This window comes from Diaporthe batatas (assembly GCF_019321695.1).
Source record: "Diaporthe batatas strain CRI 302-4 chromosome Unknown Contig00011, whole genome shotgun sequence".
NCBI classification, from domain to species: Eukaryota; Fungi; Ascomycota; class Sordariomycetes; order Diaporthales; family Diaporthaceae; genus Diaporthe; species Diaporthe batatas.
In genome coordinates, this window is record NW_025408558.1 from 156,307 (window position 1) to 170,608 (window position 14,302).

Below are 14,302 nucleotides of genomic sequence, written 5' to 3' on the forward strand. Positions count from 1 at the left end.
GCTTCCACCTGGGCGGGCACTTCAACTTCTCTTCCCTCTTGGACCTTGACCTGGACCTGTACCTGGACCTGGACTTGAATGAACATTCACATTTACCCCCCCGCCCCCTAACTTCTAGTTGATCATCGCCTTCTTCCTCCTCTCCTGCCCTTTCCTTCCAGATCAACCACTCTCGGGCTTCCCTCTCCCACCTGGTAGGTGCTCCGTCCCCGTCATACACTGCTCGTTGGGGAGCCCACATCCTGAGCTCTCACGGCTCACCCCCGCCTCCTTCAACCTCTTCTCCTTCTCTGTGTGTGCCTTTCCTTGCAATTCATGGCCCCAACCTTGAGGTGATTGTCCAACCATAAGGCTGATGACGGTTGCTCGCCACAGAAGCAGAGTAATCACCACGCCACCAATCACCAAAAGCAAGGTCAAGATGCCCCAAGCAAGCAGCCTCCCCGCCTGGAGCGAGCTCCAGCAGCACCGCGACACGGTGGGCAAGTCCTTCGTTCTCAAGGAGGCCTTCGCTGCGGACCCCAAGCGCTTCGAGAAGTTCACCCGCACCTTCACCCTACCTGGCTCTGTCTCCTCCTCCGGCAAGCCCACAGACATTATCTTCGACTTCTCAAAGAATTTCCTGACCGATGACACTCTGGACCTCCTGACCAAGCTGGCATCCGAGGCCGGTGTTGAGGAGAAGCGTGATGCCATGTTCAACGGTGACAAGATCAACTTCACCGAGGATCGTGCCGTATACCATGCTGCCCTGCGCAACGTTGGGCTCGAGGGCCAGCCTTGGGATATGAAAGTCGATGGCGTGGACGTCATGGGCACCAAGGGCGGCGTCAACGATGTCCTTGCTCACATGAAGGAGTTCTCCGAGCAGGTGCGCAGCGGAGAGTGGAAGGGCTTCACAGGAAAGAAGCTGACCACCATCGTCAACGTTGGCATCGGTGGGTCAGACCTGGGCCCCGTCATGGTCACCGAGGCCCTCAAGCACTACGGCGCCAAGGACCAGACCCTGCACTTTGTGTCCAACATTGACGGCACTCACATCGCAGAGGCCCTTGCCGACGCTGACCCCGAGACCACTCTCTTCCTGATCGCCTCCAAGACCTTTACCACCGCTGAGACCACCACCAATGCCAACACGGCCAAGAGCTGGTTCCTCGAGAAGACGGGCGGCAAGGGCGACATCGCCAAGCACTTTGTCGCCCTGTCCACCAACGAGTCTGAGGTCACCAGCTTTGGCATCGACAGCAAGAACATGTTCGGTTTCGAAAGCTGGGTCGGAGGCCGCTACTCCGTCTGGAGCGCAATCGGTCTTTCCGTCGCCATATACATTGGTTTTGACAACTTTGAGAAGTTCCTGGCCGGTGCACATGAGATGGACAAGCACTTCCGCTCCGCGGCTCTCAAGGACAATATCCCTGCCATCGGTGGCCTCCTGAGTGTGTGGTACAGCGACTTCTACAACGCCCAGACGCACCTGGTCGCTCCGTAAGTTGAAACCCCGCGTGGCTTGTCCCCCCCCCCCCACCTCCTTGCTCACAATTCATCACCGTAGTTTCGACCAATATCTCCACCGCTTCCCCGCCTACCTCCAGCAGTTGTCCATGGAGTCCAACGGCAAGACCACCACCTCTGATGGTACTTCGGCCAAGTACACGACCGGCCCGATCCTCTTCGGCGAGCCATGCACAAACGCCCAGCACTCCTTCTTCCAGCTGGTGCACCAGGGCACCAAGCTGATCCCCACCGACTTCATCCTGGCTGCCAAGTCGCACAACCCTGTCTCCGACAACCTGCACCAGAAGATGCTTGCCTCCAACTACCTGGCACAGGCCGAGGCCTTGATGGTTGGCAAGACCGTGGAGCAGGTCAAGGCTGAGGGCACCTCCGAGAACCTGGCACCCCACAAGGTCTTCCTTGGGAACAGGCCCACGACGAGTGTGCTCGTCGGCGGTCACATCGGCCCCGCCGAGCTAGGCGCGCTTATTGTCTACTACGAGCACCTCACGTTCACGGAAGGTGCCGTCTGGGACATCAACAGCTTCGACCAGTGGGGCGTAGAGTTGGGCAAGGTCTTGGCAAAGAAGATTCTCAAGGAACTGGACGAGGAGGGCACTGGCTCCGACCATGACGCCAGTACCGGCGGCTTGATCGGTGCCTTCAAGAAATACTCCAGCTTGTAAAGCCCTCATGCGTAGGAAAAGGTGGCCCAGTCTAGGGCCCGAGAGGCAGTCAGCATAGAAGAAAGAGAGATCCTCCAAGCGCTTGTAGTTGCGCGGCTTATTTACATCTTGTGAAAATGAAAAATTGGTCGTTTTGAGCATCTTCCGATTGAGGATAAGCCTAGAACTGTGCGTGTCTGTTACTACCTGAGACGGATCCGTGGAGTAGTATTCCACAGACGCCCTGGCCGAAAGACCACAATTCCAACTTGCCTCACAACTTAGAAACTACCACTTATAAGCCCGTACCATCACACTACCTTTGTCATGAATATAGTCTACCATGGTCTGTGTCTATATCTTCCATGGCTAGCTAGTATACCCTAGCATAATTATAACTATAAATTATTCTAGTTACTTCTTTAATTAAAGTTTAATTATACTTAAATTTAATATATAAACTTATATTTTATATTATAAATATCTTTTTATAAATTTAATTATAATTATTATTAATATATTTTAAATATTTTTAAATATATAATAATTAAATTATTTCTTTAAATATAAAGTTAAAAAATATATACTTATAATTTTATAATTAGTTTTTTAATTATATTATATTATTATAACTTTATTTAATTTTATTTAAATATTTTTTAAATTTTATTTTTAAAATAATTTAATATTTAAATTATTTAAATTTAAATTTAAATTTTATATATCTTATTTTAATTTAAATTATAATTATAATTATTTAATACTTTTAATATATATTAATTATTTTAAATATTAATAACTTTTAAATAAATAGAGATTTATTTTTATATAATTATTTATTCATTTATTTATTTATTTATTTATTTATTTATTTATTTATTTATTTATTTATTTATTTATTTATTTATTTATTTATTTATTTATTTATTTATTTATTTATTTATTTATTTATTTATTTATTTATTTATTTATTTATTTATTTGTTCATTTATTTGTTTATTTATTTGTTTATTTATAAATTATTAAACTTATAAGAAATAAAATTTATAAAAAAATTAAAAATATAAAGTAACTTTTAATCTTTTAATTTTATTTTAATAAAATAGTATTTATTTTTAAAATAGTTTATTATTATAAAACTATTAAATTTAAAATTTTAAAATAATATTTTTAAATAATTTAATCTTTTATTATATTATAAAATATATTTTATTATTTAAAATAAAATTATTTTAAAGTTATAATAAATAATAAAAATAAATATTTATATAATAAAAGTAAACTTTTATATTTATTATTATTTATATTTTATAAATATAAATTATTAATATAAAATAACTTTTTTATATTAAATAAATTATAAAAGTATTATAAAATTTATTTATAATAATTAAATTAATATATTAAATAGTTTATAATAAATATAAATTTTTATTTTTTAAAAGGTTACTTTATACTTTTTATCTTTTACTTTATAAATTATTATAACTATACTAAATTAAAGGTTAAAATAGATAATTAAATATATAAACTATTTATAACTTTTAAAGCTTTAAGCTCTTTTAATATTAAAACCTTTAAAAGTTTCCTTCCTCTTTTCTTTCTTTTAAATAAATTAAATATTATTTAAAGTTCTATAATCTTAAAGAAAACTTAAAAGTTTTATTTTTCTTATATTTATTTTATAATATAAATCTTTATTTTTAAATTATAAATTTATATAATAAAATATAATTATTTTATTTACTTATATTTTAATTTAATAATATAATAATTTAAATAATTACTTTTAAATAATTATAATTAAAATATAATAAAATTAATAAATAAGTATTTATTTAAATAAAGTTTAAATTTTTAAAAGAATAATAACTTTATTTTTATTTATTTTAACTAACTTATATTTATATTTAAATTATATAATAATCTTATATTATTATATAGTTTTACTTTTATTCTATATATATTTAAGGATATATATAATACCTTTATATAATAGTAAGCACTTAAGACCTAGCGTTTAGAAAGAATATAATACTAATAACAATAGTTATAATATAGTTTCACTTCTATTCCATATACATCCAAGGACATACATAGCGCCTTCATACGGTGGTAAGCACTCAAAACCCAGCGCTTGGAAAGAACACGATACCGATAACAATAGTTATAATACAATAGGTACCTTATATTATTATCTCTATAGTATTACCTATCCCTTTACATTAGCATTCCACCATTAGCACAAACAACTTGTCCCGTACACCATGCCGCATCTGGTAAGCAAAGCATAGCTATGATGCCGGCGACCTCATTCGCGTAAGCCGGACGGCCTCCTGTAGTCTTTGCGTCCTGGATGACGTTTTCAGGGTCAATACCACTCCTCACACGCATCAATGGTGTGTGCTCGATCCAGCCTTTGGCCTCCCTCTTGAACTCGTCCGTGTTAGACGCATACAATGGCCCTTCCACAGGACCTGGTGTAACACAGTTCACCGTGGCATGTTCGGCAAGCTCCCTAGCCCAAACACGCGTCATTCCCTCAATAGCTGACTTGGTGCCGCCGTACACTGCTTGGCCCACGAAGCCACAGTGCGCTGATATGGATGAGACGCTGATGATTCGACCTGAGCGGTCTGTTGGCAGGTGTGGTTGAACAGCCTGCACGAGCATCAAGGGGGCAAGTACATTGATTCGGAAAGTGGTATCAAACTCCGAGACCTTGATTTCCGGGAGCTTGTTATTCAGGGCGATACCGGCCACGTTAAGCAAAATGTCAATTTGGAAAGGCTTGTTCGGCTCCCGCTCGGTGAAGTGCTTCTTGACTGCGCGCACAAGGTCTGCAGGGCCGGTCGGCGTGGCGAGGTCTCCACGTACATCGAAAGCCTTGATGCCGTACTTTGACTGGAGAGCTTCAGAAAGGTCCTCGGTCGCAGGTGCAGATTCAGGAACAAAGTAGCTGAGAACAAGGTTGCAGCCCTTGGCAGCCAAGTTCGCCGCGATGGCCGTCCCTATAGCTGTTGAAGATTAGACACTCCGCTTATGAGGTAGAAGCCTCTGGGAAGCTGCTTACTTCCTGATGCCCCTGTGAGGATCGCAAGCCTGCCTTTGAGTGGTTTGCAAGACATTCTTAGCCTGTGTTCTTTGCGAAATATTGGAGTGTTCCTGTAGGCAGACCAAGCAGACGACACTCAGCTTTCTGACAGGCATGAAACGCAAGTAAGATGTAGTATATCACTTTGTTGGAGAATGTAAGAATGAGCTGTCCAGAAAGACGAGAACACAAAATTTATATGTAAAGGTACTTAAGTACCTTCACCGATGTTACGTATCTCGGTCGCGTGGCTGTGAACACCGAGATGCCCGTGCAAGCGACATTTCTACACGCCACATCAGGCATGGAAATCTCCAGACCCTTACGAGAAAAACACATATGGTATGTCTGTGAGGCTCACATTGACCCACAAATCCATAATCTCGCGACACCTGCAGACCTGTAACACGTGCCAATGGAGTCGACCCTTATAAAGTGGAAAGAAACATGCGCACCAATCAGATCACGGAATCCAGGCGTGCCAACAAGGCCGGCTTGTCTTCATCCCTCAGTATCCGCCTGCGCTAAAATAGAAAACTTTTTAGGATTATTTTTCCTTCACTAAGATCATTCATAGAGGTTAAAAGTAGGTATATCCCGCCGCATATATAACTTCTTAACTAATATTAGTTATAAATTTTAAACTACTTTTTATAACCTTAGTTTATATTAAAGTATAATTAAAAATAATATTAATTATATTATATTTTTCTTTTATATTATATAATTATTTCTTATTTAATTATTTCTTTCTTTCTTTTAAAGTTTATATATAAAGTTTTTAATAACTTTATATATATTTTATAGTTTTTTTATAAATAAATCTTAAATTTATTTTTATATTTTTATATTATTAAAAATTAATATTTATTAATAATAAAAATATAAACTATTTATATTTTTAATTCTATTATTAAATTAAAAGTAAATAATTAAAGTTTTAAAAGAATAAAATATAATATATCTTTTAAAGATTAATTTAATTAAGTTTATTATATAAAACTTTTATAATAATTTTATAATTTATAATATTTATAATACTATTTATTATTAAAAATACCTTTTATATTAATATATTAAGTTATATTTAATTTATTAAAGATTAAAACTATTATAAACTATAGGTTATTTAATTTTAATATTATTAAGTATTATATATAAGATTATTATATAATTTAAGTAAATATAAGTTAGTTAAAAAAGTTATTATTCCTTTAATAAATATATATAAATTCTAACTTTATTTAAATAAATATCTATTTATTAACTTTATTATATTATAAATAAAACTATTTAAAAGTAGTTACTTAAATAAATTAAAAATAATTAAATAAAGTAATTATACTTTATTATTATATATAATATTTAAGTTTATAATTTTAATAGCTTTATAAAAAAATAATTATTAATAATTAAGTTTATAATTATATAAAAATAAATTTTATTTTAAAAAATTATTATTATTTAAAATAGTTAATATATTTTTAAAAAGTTAAAGGGTTATAAATTTAATTTAAAGTATATTAAAATTTATAAAAATCTTAAATTTAAGCTTAAAATATAAAGTTTTAACTTATTTAAAAATAAAAGGTTTAAGAAATTTAAGGAGAAATTTAAATTAAATTAAATTAAGTTATAATATAATAAAATAATTAGATAAAAGTTAATTAGAATTTTATAATTATAAATTTTTAGCTTTATACTTAAAAGAAATAATAAAAATATAAATTTTAAAAAATAAGTTTATTATATTTTTTTATTTTTTTATATATAAATCTTTTATTTTAATTTATTTTAAAATTAATAATTATATATTAATATAAAATTATAATATTAAATTTTATAAACTTATTTAATAAAAGTTTTATTAATATATATATATATATATATTTAAAAATAATTTTAATATAATTTATTTATATAATAAATAATTTTAAATTTAATTTATTTATATAATTATTTTATAATATTTTAATTAATATTATTATTAAAATAATACTTTTAATTTTATTTAAATATTATAAAATTAATTTTAATTATATTATATTTTTATATTATATAATTATTTATTTTTTAATTTAAAGTTTATATATAAAGTTTTTAATTTATATATATATTTATAATCTTTTATAAAAACTTTAATTTTTTATTATATTTTTATATTATTAAAAAAATAAATTTATTATACTCTTTCTTTATTTTTATAAATTACTTTTAAACTTTTTTAAAAGTTTTAATATTTTATTATAAAAATTTAAAATAATATATTATAAATTATTTTTATTTTAAATTCTTTTAAAGTTAATAATTATATACTTAAATAAAAGTTATACTATTTATTTAATAAAAGTTTTATTAATATATATATATATATTTAAAAAATAATTTTTAATTAAACTTTTTTTAATATAATTTATTTATATAATAACTACTTTTAAATTTACTTTTATTATATAACTTTTTTATAATATTAATTATTAATTAATTTAATTTATATATAAATAATTAAATAAAGTAGTTATTAGTTAGCTTAGCTTACATATAAGAAGTAGTTAAAGTAGTATATATTTTAGTTAAAGGTTTGCCTAGCTAAATGGTAAAGCGCCTAGTTGGGTTGGCTAGACCTATTAACTAAGCTTAGTAGTTTGTATATAGGTATAAACCTATTAATCTTATTTATAATAGCTAATCTATTATAGCCTATTATTCCTATATTAGTACCTTTTTAGTTTTTTAAAATTTTCCTTTTAGCTAATTAGAAAGCTTTATTTACTAATAAAGTAGTTTTTAATTAAATTGCCAAATTACTTAAAATTACTACTAAGCATGTAATTATAATTTAGTTAATTTAGGCAGTTTAAAAGCGCTTTAAATTAACGTTTTACAAATTGCCTAAACTATTTAAATTTAAATTGCTTTAATAAGCAAAATTAAGTTTAAATTGCTAATTAATCAATTATTTATTGGGCTATTGCTAATTATTTGCCGGCTATAACTAATTATTAATTAATTTATAATTATTAATTAGTCTAATTAGTTTTTTTAATGGTTAGTTAATTAATTCTTTTAGCAATTTTTTTTTTCTTTTTATTTATATAATTAATTAAACCATTTAATTAATAGCTAGCTAGCAGCTATTAAAAAGTAGGGCTTATTTTAGGCATAAATTACTATTTATATAGTTATTTGAATAAGGGGCTTAATTATAGTTTGCTTAGTTGGTTGCTTTAATTAAATTAATTAGGTTACTAAATATAGTTTTTATATAGCAAATATATTACTACCTTATCTATATAGTTGATTATTTAGTTTATAAAACCATTATTTATACTTAAGGGTTTCTTAAAAAGGGTGGTTAGAAGGTTAATAAGGGCGCCTAGCAAGTTAGTAGGTAAGCTTAAATTATTAATTATAAAAAAAATTGCCTAATAGGTAAAAAAAGTTATTACAACTATCTATAATTTAATACTTTTTATAAACTATTATAAAAAAAAGGGTTTTATTATAAAAAAGTTATAAAACTTATTTAGTAAAGGGGTCCTATTTAGTAGTTAATTATACCTATAAGCATCTATAAATAACTTTATTTTCTTTAAATTATAGCACCTATAGGCATTTATAGACAGCTTTAGTAATAGCCTTAAATATATTATACCTTATTATTAAAAGCCAGTTAGCAATTAATTAATGTTAGTTAGCTTAGCTTATATATAAAAAGTAGTTAAAGTAGTGTATATTTTAATTAGAGGTTTACCTGGCTAGACGGTGAAGCGCCTAGTTGGGTTAGCTAGACCTACTAACTAAGCTTAGTGGTCTATATATAGGTATAGACCTACTAATCCTGCTTACAATGGCTAATCCACTACAGCCTACTATTCTCATAGTAGTATATATTAATATTAATTAAAAGGTTTACTTAATTAAATAATAAAACGCTTAATTAAATCAATTAAACCTTACTAACTAAATTTAATTTATATATATATATAGGCTAACTATTATTTATAGTAAATAATTCACTATAACCTACTATTTCTATACTAATACCTTTTTAATTTTTTAAAATCTTCCTTCTATTTAGCTAATTAAAAAGCTTTATTCTACTAATAAAGTAGTTTATAACTAAATTACTCTAACTACTTAAAATTACTACTAAATATATAATTATAATTTACTTAATTTAAATACTTAAAAACACTTTAAATTAACATTTTATAAATTATTTAAATTACTTAAATTTAAATTACTTTAATAAATAAAATTAAGTTTATATTATTAATTACTTACTAAATTATCTACTAGTTACTTACTAACTATAATTAATTATTAATTAATCTATAACTATTAATTAGTTTAATTAATTCTTTAATAATTTCTTTTCTCTTATAACTTATTTAGTTAAGGCGCTCTAATATATATTAAATAGACTTCCTTTAATTAAAGTAATAATTATTAAAGTTATAATTATTAAAGTTATAATTATTATTATAATTAAAATCATCATTTAAATAGTAATTATTTAAATAATTATTACTTAAATTAAAGTCTTTATTTAAAGTAAAGTTTAATCTACCTTTATTTAAATAATAATCCTTCTCTTCCTTATAGTCTTTATCTCTATTAATAATATAATTCTCTTAATTAAACTTAAATTAATAAATTAAAGTAAAGCTATTAAAACCACTACTACTACTATAACTACCACCACTACTACTACCTTATTATATAGTAAGGCTAGCTTAAATAAAGCTATTACTTTATTAAATAGTAAAGCTAACTAAAAAGTAGTTAATAAAAAAGTTAAATACTTATTAAAGTTAAAGCTTTAACTTTAACTTAAATAACCTAAAGGCTATTAATTTCAATTTTAATTTAATAAAAAGTAATTACTTTTACTACTTTTACTTTTTATAAGCTATTAAATTAAAATAGAAATCTATCTTTTAAATTTATTTTAAAGTTATTTAAGTAAATATTATTTATCTTTTAGTTAAAATATTTATATAAAGTTAATAAAAGTATTAACTACTTTCTTTTTTATTAATATAAATATTATAATAATAAAAATATTTTAAAGCTTTTAAAAGTATTATACTTAATTTTTAAAAGTTATTTTTAATTAACCTTTAAAAGTTTTAAAAGTTATTATAAAAATATTATTAAAGTTAAAAAGTAATTATAATTAAATAATATATTAATATATTAAAAACTTATAAAGTTTTATAAGTTATTAATTCTTTTAAATAATATATTAAATAATTTTTATAATAATTATTTATATAATTAAAATTTAAATTATTATAAATATTTAATTTAAATAAATAAATTTTTATAAATATTATTAATATAATTTTAAACATTATATATAATTTTAATTTATAATTTTATTATATTATAAATAAATAATAAATTAATTAATAGGTATTATAGTTATTATAAAAATCTCTTTAAGAGATTATTTAATAGATTATAAGGGCTATTATAAGTATTTATAATTTAATATTTCTTTTAATATATTATAAAAGAGAGAGAAAAGAAGAGAGAGAGAGTTATTATAAAGAGGATTTACTTACTTAGTTACTTATTTAAATAATATAAAGTAGGTTAATAAAGTAATCTACTAAATAAGTTACTAAATAAGTTAACTAATATATAATTAAATATTAATTTAAGGGTTTAATAAATAAATTTAAATTATTAATTATAAAAATTAGTTAATTAAAAAAGTTATTATAAGTATTTATAATTTTAAATTTTTAATATATTATAAAAAGGATTATTATAAGAGAGTTATAAGACTTATTTAATAAAAGGGTTCTATTTAAATTATATTTATAAGTATTTATAAACTTTATCTTCTTTAAATTATAATATCTATAGGTATTTATAAATAGTTTTAATAATAGCTTTAAGTATTTTATTATTAAAAGTTAGTTAATAATTAATTAGTATTAATTAATTTAACTTATATATAAATAATTAAATAAAATAGTATATATTAATATTAATTAGAAGGTCTATCTAATTAGATAATAAAACACTTAGTTAGATTAGTTAAACTTTATTAATTAAACTTAATTTATATATATATATATAAATTAATTATTATTTATAGTAATTAAATTACTATAATCTATTATTTTATATTAATATTATTATTTAAATAATACTTTTAATTTTATTCATATATTATAAAATTAAAATTATAAATATTTATTATATTATAATTATTAATATTAATATTATATTTTTAAAATATTAAATTTTAAATATTTATTATTATATAAAGATATTATATATATCTTTAAATATATATAAAATAAAAGTAAAATTATAAATTATATATTATAGAATTAAAATTATAAATATTTATTATATTATATTTATTATATTCTTTTTAATATAAAGTTAAAAGATTTATAATTATAATTTTTAATTAATTTTTATTTAATAAGTTTCTTTTATTATAATTTAGTTTAACTTAATTTAAGCTTTTTTAAGTTATATAAATACTTTTATTTTTATAAATATAAATATTAAATTAAAACCTTTAAATTTAAGTTTAAGATTTTTATAAATTTTAATTTTCTTTAAATTAAGTTTATAATATTTTAACTTTTAAAAATATATTAATTATTTTAAATATTAATAACTTTTTTAAAGTAAAGGTTTATTTTTATATAATTATAAATTTAATTATTAATAATTATTTTTTTATTTATAAGGAGTTAATATTTATTTATTTAGTAATTATATCTATTTATTTAATTCCTATTAACTATTTATTTAATATTAATTTTTAAATAATTATCTTATATTTATAAATACCTTTTAAGTTAATATTAAAAGACTTTATAGTATAATTTCCTTTTAATTTTTAATACTTTTAATATAAGCTCTTTTAATATACCTTTTAATATACCTTTTAATATACTTTTAATATACCTTTTAATATACCTTTTAGTATACCTTTTAATATATCTTTTAGGCCTTTTAATTTATATATATTTAGATATTAATTAAGTATTTAAATATTAATTAAATAATAAAGGTTAAAAGTTTAAAGTATTAAAGAGTTAAAAGGTATTAAAGGTTAAAAAGAGTATAATTTTTATTTTTATTTTCTTAACTTTTAACCTTTTAATATTTAGTTAATATTTAAATACTTAGTTAGTATTTAAATATATATAAACTAAATAATAAAGGTAAAGATAAAGGTAAAGGTAAAGGTAAAGGTAAAGGGGTACTAAAAGAGATATTAAAAAGAGTGTTAAAAGGGATATTAAAAAGTATACTAAAAGGTATACTAAAAGGTATACTAAAAGGTATATTAAAAAGGGCTTATATTAAAAGTATTAAAAATTTAAAGAATTTTAATTAGGTATATAATTTTATATAAACTTTATATATAAATTCTTATATTAGGTAAGTAATTAAAAAAAGCTAGGTAAGTAGATATAATTATTAGGTAAGTGGATATTAGTTTATTTATAAGTTATTAAAATTATAAACTTAAATAATAGAGTATAGTTACTTTATTTAATTATCTCTTAGTTTAGTAATATAGTAGGTTAAGTAACTACTTTTAAATAGTTTTACTTATAATATAGTAGAGTTAATAAATAGATATTTATTTATAAAGTAAAGTTAGAACCTTTAAGGGAATAGTAGCTTTATTTTTACTTATTTTAATTAATTTATATTTAAAGATTTAAGTTATATAGTAAATTTTAATACTTATATATAGTATTTATTAATATTAGATTAAATAGTTTATAATTTATAATAACTTTTATTTTAATAAATTAATTTATATTAAAGTTAATAATATTATTTTAAACTAATATAATTTAATATATTAATATAGAAAGGTATCTTTTAATAATAAATAATATTATAAATAATTATAAAGTTATTATAAAAGTTTTATATAATAAATTTAATTAAATTAATCTTTAAAAGATATATTATATTTTATTTTTAAATTTTAATTATTTATTTTTAGTTTAATAATAAAATTAAAAATATAAAATATAAATAGTTTATATTTATTATATTAATATTATTTTTTAAATATTAAATTTTAAATATTTATTATTATATAAAAGTATTATATATATTTTAAAATATATATAAAATAAAATTAAAATTATATAAATTAATTTTAAATTAAATATAATTTATTAAATAAAAAATAAAAGTTTAATTTATTTTTATATATTTATAATAATAATTTTTATTTTAAACTTTGTTTTATTTTATATAATTTTTTTAATATTAAATTATATATAATTTTATTTTTTAAAATAAAATTAAAATTTATAATTATAGTTTTTAAATAATCTTTATTTAATTATTATATTATATTATAATTAATTTAAATATTTTAACTTTAAAAATTTAAATTATATAATAAATTTAATATTTTTATAATATTTATTAATATTAAATTAAATAATTTATAATTTATAATATTTTTAAAATTTTAATAAATTAATTTATATTAAAATTAATAATATTAATAAAAATAATTTAATTTAATATAATATATTAATATAAAATATATTTTAATAATAAATAATATTTTAAATAATTCTATATAATAAATTTAATTATAATAATATTAAAAATATAAAATATAAATAATTTATATATAAATTTTAAATTTTTAACTTTTAAATATAATAATAAATATTTATAAATTATTTAAATAATAAATTATTTTAAATAAATTATTATAAGTTTTAATTAAATAATTTATTATATTAATAATTAATTTTAAAATTATTAATTTAAAGTTTTATAATTTAAAAATTTAAATAAATTAAATAAATTAAATAAATTAAATAAATTAAATAAATTAAATAAATTAAATAAATTAAATAAATTAAATAAATTAAATAAATTAAATAAATTAAATAAATTAAATAAATTAAATAAATTAAATAAATTAAATAAATGAAATAAATTAAATAAATGAAATAAATTAAATAAATTAAATAAATTAAATAATATTATATTAAATTATTATTTTATTTTTAAATAAATA

At 23.1% G+C, this 14,302-nt stretch overlaps 2 protein-coding genes across 2 annotated transcripts; one reads left to right on the plus strand and one right to left on the minus strand.

The window, feature by feature from the left end:
- Positions 1-7: 7 nt before the first annotated feature.
- On the plus strand, positions 8-2,320 carry KVR01_009072 (glucose-6-phosphate isomerase). The gene is made up of 2 exons (XM_044781526.1): positions 8-1,485; positions 1,553-2,320. Exons 1-2 carry the CDS (start codon positions 356-358, stop codon positions 2,178-2,180), a joined length of 1,758 nt encoding a protein of 585 aa, XP_044641574.1. The 5' UTR covers positions 8-355; the 3' UTR covers positions 2,181-2,320.
- Positions 2,321-4,259: 1,939 nt separating this feature from the next.
- On the minus strand, positions 4,260-5,397 carry KVR01_009432 (uncharacterized protein). The gene is made up of 2 exons (XM_044790059.1): positions 5,233-5,397; positions 4,260-5,176 (listed from the first exon to the last, which is right to left on the minus strand). The coding sequence occupies exons 1-2, from the start codon at positions 5,285-5,287 to the stop codon at positions 4,380-4,382; spliced, it is 852 nt and encodes a 283-aa protein (XP_044641934.1). The 5' UTR covers positions 5,288-5,397; the 3' UTR covers positions 4,260-4,379.
- Positions 5,398-14,302: the final 8,905 nt, after the last annotated feature.

Excerpts from the sequence above, each read along its gene's own strand:
- KVR01_009072 (XM_044781526.1), top strand. The coding sequence starts at position 356 with ATGACGGTTGCTCGCCACAGAAGCAGAGTAATCACCACGCCACCAATC. Across the intron at positions 1,486-1,552 it reads CAGACGCACCTGGTCGCTCC|TTTCGACCAATATCTCCACC; the intron begins GTAAGTTGAAAC and ends TCATCACCGTAG.
- KVR01_009432 (XM_044790059.1), bottom strand. The coding sequence starts at position 5,287 with ATGTCTTGCAAACCACTCAAAGGCAGGCTTGCGATCCTCACAGGGGCA. Across the intron at positions 5,177-5,232 it reads CCTCACAGGGGCATCAGGAA|CTATAGGGACGGCCATCGCG; the intron begins GTAAGCAGCTTC and ends AATCTTCAACAG.